The sequence below is a fragment of the Aspergillus caelatus genome (genome assembly GCF_009193585.1).
Source record: "Aspergillus caelatus strain CBS 763.97 unplaced genomic scaffold BDV27scaffold_40, whole genome shotgun sequence".
Classification (NCBI taxonomy): domain Eukaryota; kingdom Fungi; phylum Ascomycota; class Eurotiomycetes; order Eurotiales; family Aspergillaceae; genus Aspergillus; species Aspergillus caelatus.
The window spans coordinates 179,197-184,907 of NW_022475303.1; the positions used below are offsets into that span (position 1 = coordinate 179,197).

The 5,711-nt window shown below is 47.1% G+C and overlaps 2 protein-coding genes across 2 annotated transcripts; both read right to left on the minus strand.

The window, feature by feature from the left end:
* BDV27DRAFT_170130 (multicopper oxidase) lies at positions 1 to 1,884 on the minus strand (the record flags this gene model as incomplete). The annotated part of the gene is made up of 3 exons (XM_032075213.1): positions 1 to 1,042; positions 1,112 to 1,586; positions 1,638 to 1,884. 3 exons carry the CDS (start codon positions 1,882 to 1,884, stop codon positions 1 to 3), a joined length of 1,764 nt encoding a protein of 587 aa, XP_031930262.1.
* Positions 1,885 to 2,987: 1,103 nt separating this feature from the next.
* BDV27DRAFT_170132 (uncharacterized protein) lies at positions 2,988 to 5,084 on the minus strand (the record flags this gene model as incomplete). The annotated part of the gene is made up of 1 exon (XM_032075214.1): positions 2,988 to 5,084. Exon 1 carries the CDS (start codon positions 5,070 to 5,072, stop codon positions 2,988 to 2,990), a length of 2,085 nt encoding a protein of 694 aa, XP_031930263.1. The 5' UTR covers positions 5,073 to 5,084.
* Between the last annotated feature and the right edge of the window lie 627 nt (positions 5,085 to 5,711).

Sequence of the window (5,711 nt, forward strand, 5' to 3'; positions counted from 1 at the left end):
TTAATTACCCATAGCTGGCAGCTCATACCCTTCCGCCACATGTGGCCAAACATCAACGCCGTCCATGATGGCCAAGGCCATCCCGCCACTCAAATGAGGTTGAATATGACAATGCAGCAGAAAAGGACCCGGATTGACCACATGATATCGGATTGCAAGCCACGATGGGCCTGCATTGGCAGGTGGACTGAAAAACGTATCTCTAATCTGTGGGTTGTAGAGATTAAAGCTTTCAGGGATGTCTTTCACAGCCTCAGCAACTGAGTGATGGCGGAAAGCACCAGATCCTGATCCAATCACGAAGTACTTATTTGAATGCTTGTGGATTGGATGAGGAGGCTGGCCTCCAGTTGTCACATTGATGATAAGATCCACCCAAGTGTTGTTCAGGGTGGTGATGGTGTACGTTGTGGGGATGGAGCTGCGGTTAAAAAGCAAAGGGGTCGCCTCCTCATTTGATTGTGGGTAACTATGATTGCCCAATGTCCAGGTGTATGAGTTCTCGATCTTATTGACATTTAGAATGTATGTCCGGTCCACGTGCAAAGAAGGCACTTCTACCGGGAAGGGGATGACCCTCGTCTCATCCAAAAACACCGTATTTTCGGTGGTGTTGGTGCCAACTTCAGTGATCCATGGCTGAGATGGCCTCTTCTGGTTGTAAGTAGAAGCTCCATATCTCATAATGCCTGTGCCATTGATGATCTGGTTTGCTCCGGTGTTGGCAGCGCGGACCGTATATTCACCGGCAGGTTGGTCTAATTTAACGAAAACGGAATATCTGCTCCCAATAGGAATAGTAATCGCGTCAACACGAATAGGCTCGATATAACGCCCATCGATCGCATAGGCATACAAAGGATGTTGGTCAATAGAGAATGTTAGCTCTAGACTGCCAGCTATATTTATTAAATCCCAGCTTCTGTACCGCGAAGCTGATTCTACCTCGAATATCTCAGCCGGGCCTTGACTGGGTGTACATCCGCGGAGGAAACCCTTTGGTGCTAGGTTGGCCTTCCGGAGGTCACTAGGAGGCAAACAACTAGGATAGGTCAGTATATACTTGGATATTCGATACAGCGGATGAAAGCAGATCCATGACGCGGCTTACCCCATATCAGTAAGCGTTCTATTCCCCAGTGCCCTCCTCTGGGCAGGTGTGGTAAGTGCATTGATGCGGTCTTGAGGCAGACAGAGTACAGATCCTTTACCATTAATCAGAACCGCATTGGCGCAAAAGTTCTCAATCCCAGAAGCTACCTGAGCCTGCCAGATCTCTTCAGATGTTAAGTGACGCCAGTCGGAAAGGATGATAGGCTCAGTCTCCATTTCCGCCTTGCCCATGGCCTGTAGCTCTTTTGCGTCATCGGCGATCAAATGAAATGGCTTTTCCACTGATTCATCTGGTTGAATGTAGATAGCGCCATACAATCCATCCTCAATTTGGCCTCTAGTGTGGGCATGGTAAATATAAGTTCCATAATGCGTCGCTGTCCATGTATAGAAGAATTGATCGCCGGGGGCTATCGGTCTTTGTGATAGTCCGGGTACACCATCGGACCACGGCGTGCCTCGTTGCTCAATACCTGATTACAGAAGTTAACCGGAGCTCTTCAGCGGATGAAAGAGTATACTACCGTGGAAATGAATGGTCGCCCCGAAAGGCATTGAGTTGTTAACCAGAAACTCAACTATGTCGCCCTGTTTCAATCGTAAAGACGGACTGGGAAATTGTCCGTTGCTGAGTATCATCTTTCGCGTGACCCCAGCCACTTCATGATTTTCCCATGTTAGGTTGAGTTCGAAGTGAACGACCTTGCAGGATGCCCACTGAACAAGGCACAAAAAGGATAGCAGGCCCAGCTGGCTATGAAAAGGAGTCATGACGCAACCGTACTACAAATGTTAGGGCAGCATAAGTATAACAAAAAGAAATAGGTACAAAGAATAATACAGTGCATAGAAAGGATTGCAGAGCCTACAAGTGGCCTTTAGAGCATTTTTTTTTTTTTTGTCTCTCTTGTGTTTTCCATTGTTCTGCTTGGGACAACACCTTCTTAAATGCATACAACATCTGCAGGCTGAATCCAATTGAGGTCCTGTGTTGAAAAGAGCAACGGTCAACGAACAGCCGTGGCAACGGGGACTGAAAATGCAAGGGATAGTTGAGGACTACCGGTGAGCTTGAAAGGGACTGACACCCTTGGGTATAGAGCAGACAGAAGAGTAGTCATATGCATCCAACAGATTTACGTGGTAATTACCGCTGATCACCGTACCAGACATTATCCTGTCAAGGTATGTTTGCTTCAATTCGCAAAGCAAATAAGAGGATGCAGGGCACTTCATGCGCCTGACCGTGGAGTAGCATTGCCTTTGCATAAAAGAGACAAATGATAGACAAATATATAACCGACGGTATCTCGATGCTACCGAGGTGAGCTGTCCTAGATTGATTTCCATATCGAAAGGCAACTGCAAGAAAAACTTCCGTTGGTAAAAATGTTCGCGGAAGAATTGGCAGGCAGATGCAAAGTCCTCGATAGTTTTAGGTAAATTTAGGTTGATCTATCTTACGGTTATTAATTTTAGGGAAACTCCAAACACGAGAGGCATTGATTATATAGTCGATAGATCATTCAATAGATAGTGGGACACCTTGCAGGCAATTAATCCACTCCTCAAGAATCTGATTGGAGAATCACCAGAAAAAGGAGACCGAAACAAACGAAGAAAAAAAAAAAAAAAAAAAAAAACAAATACATAAATAAATAAGAAATAAAAATAAAATAAGCAATAAAAAATAAAAGACAAAAAAAACACAACCAAAATCAAACACCAATCCATGCTATTAATAGGTAAAATGTTATATCTTGCGCTGAAATGTGGTCATTTACTCAGCCAAAAACACTAGAAATAGAAAGCAGAACGTAAAAAACTTCAATCATATCATATTGGTCGTCAATCAAAATTCATATACGTGGAAGTCATATCACCAAAATAACCGTCGATTCTTCACCACCGCTCTTGAGGACTTCAGCCATGGGGTCCGCTTTTTCGGTCAACTCAGTATGGTCTGTCTGTGCCTCAAATAGGACTGGGTGAACGGACGGGCTCAACGGCCACGTCGAGGAGGAACGCTTTTCAGCAACACTCCGGGAGGCTACAGCTGTGATTTCTTCGGAGTGGGCCTCAGCCTCAGACGATGATTTTTCTGGCTTGGCAAGACCCACCTCGAAAGCGTCACTGTGTTGGAGATTGGTACTGTCAGGGCTCATCGGTTGACTAGGAGTTGGGGATAGATACTGGTGCGCAGATGAAACAGCTGCAGCTCGTACTTCCGAAGTCGCCACGTCTTCTTTTATGCTCCCTGTAGGATTCTCCCATATCGCCGATGAGTGGTGTAGAGGAGACATAGTCGACTGGGGAACCATCTCCAGCATGTCCGGAGGAAACGGCTGCAGATGCGCTGGAGTCGCTGTGGGTCTGGTGTTGAGAGCAAAGAAAACCACCAAGACAGTGAGAAGCGCAATTGTAACATTTCGGCGATCACTGGCTAACACCCGAATGTAGTTCACTAAAAGGGTTTGAAGTTCGATCTCTGCTGTTGAACTTCGAGGGTAGGATGGCCTACCAGATTGCCGATGCTCTTGAGGCACAGTCTGTTCTGAAGCCGGTGACAAGCTGGATCTCTCAGCCCTTCTAGCGGTGAGAAGCTTGGGACTGCCAGCTTCAAGTGCAGGAGTCGGCGAGTGGGCTGGGGCGGGGTGGACTTGTGTGGGCCTGCCATTTCCAAGCTCCTGTAACTGTGACGCCTGAAGTCGGTTATCGGGATGAGGCATTTCGCCCTCGAACAATCTCTTCTCTAGTTCTCTTCTCACTTCAGATGGAAGCCAGAGACCGACTTCCACATCTACTTTTTCCATTTCTCTCCAAGCTGCAGCCCATGCTCCAGCTCTCATCAGTCCGTTGGCTGCAAACACCCTGATTTCCCACTTTCGGCCTTCCTCACTGTGTCGGACCACGCGTCCTCCACAGTCTGGGCACTGCTCGCCTTGTTCATCGTCTGTTGCACTCTCCTCCGCCATAGACTGGCTATCTCTATCTGTATCGGCCTCTTCATGACCCAAAAAGTGCCCATGGTCAAACCTTGGGCGTTGTAACTCCAAGCTTTCCAATAACCGCTCCTCAAGAAGATCGTACATATCCTCGGGATGTGAAATGAGCACACCTCGTTCCCGTAGCACCACTGACCCAATCTTTTCCTCCAGTAACTTCCACCGCTTCCAATACTCTGGCGGCAATACTTCCCTCAAGATCTTTTGGTCCGGATAGTCCACTAATCCCGGAATGGGCAGCGATGGTGGAAGCAAGTTACAATGTAGTAGTACGAGAGGGTAGTCTTTTTTTGATATTTGCTTGGCCACGAGTCCGGTCGGCGAGTAGTACGGGGATCGCTTCAGCTGTGATGAGCCATCCGATATGCGATGACCTCCTCTGCGTTTTGGTGGTGTCAAGTACTCGCCGTCACCCTCATCCTCAGTGTGCATTTGCATCGCTCTGACTGAACTAGACTTTCGGAAGGCACTGTGGTGCTTCCGAACAGTAGGTGTCAATCTCAGCTGTTCTTCCATTTCCCCACGTTCGTTATCGTTATGGTCGCCCCACGAACGCGAAAGCATATCATGCTGCGATCTACCTACGACGGCTGATTTGGCCCCGCTGATGGGATTGGTAAGCACTGAAGCAGGAATGGAGGAAATCGAGGAACGGCTCGATGCTCTCGAGTTCACATCCTGCAGCTCTTCATAATCTATATCCCCGCCGAGAAAGTCGCCAGAAGATCGTTCCGTTGACGATGCCGAGGAATTGTAACCGCAGTCCTGAGCTAGTACATGCGTATTTCCATGTGTGGAGCTGGTCTCATTGTGGTCCGAGAGTTCGTGAAACAGATGGGCTGTCTCTACCGTCGATAGTGGTTCATCGGTAGGCACATAAAAACAGAGGTCTGATTCCTCCCGTGGCGAGGCTGTGGATCCACTTAATCGAGAATTATGATCTGGCTCCTCCATTGAACTTCGGCCCTCGAAGAAAATAGGAAAAGGGAAGTATAGGAACGGAGACTAGGAATGCTGCTTTTCTTGATCCAAAAATGCGGTAGACAACAGATGGCTCCACAGGAATGTAAAGCAGTGGATCTCTGATCGTAGTGTGATCTTATGTTGCGGATTACGAGATATCTGAAAAAAAAAGCTCCGTGCACCAGTATCCACCGATATAAGATAACGAAGATTATAATATGTATGGTATATGGAAGAAAGAATAGTTCTCTGGGATGATCATGAATACTCATTGATGATGACCATGCACTCCATTTGTTGATACTGGGGTTCACCGCCTTTGTCGTGCAGGGCAACCGTTTATTTAATTTGAATCGACAATCAATCTTATCTTCACCTCACCCAAAGTCACCAAGATACACTGCAATATATCATTAAATCCTCGTATTTGATTGTAGAGTAACAGTATAGCGATGGTATATGTATACTACTATGACACATGACCTCTGCTTCTTCCCACCAAAAAGATGCACGGCACAAATTTGGACACGACATAACTGAACGTACACGTATAGCGACACGTAAGATAATTGTGCTGGCTTCCCTTCCAGCCAAGCGCTTGCTGTATGGAATATCGGTACGGGGGGGGGG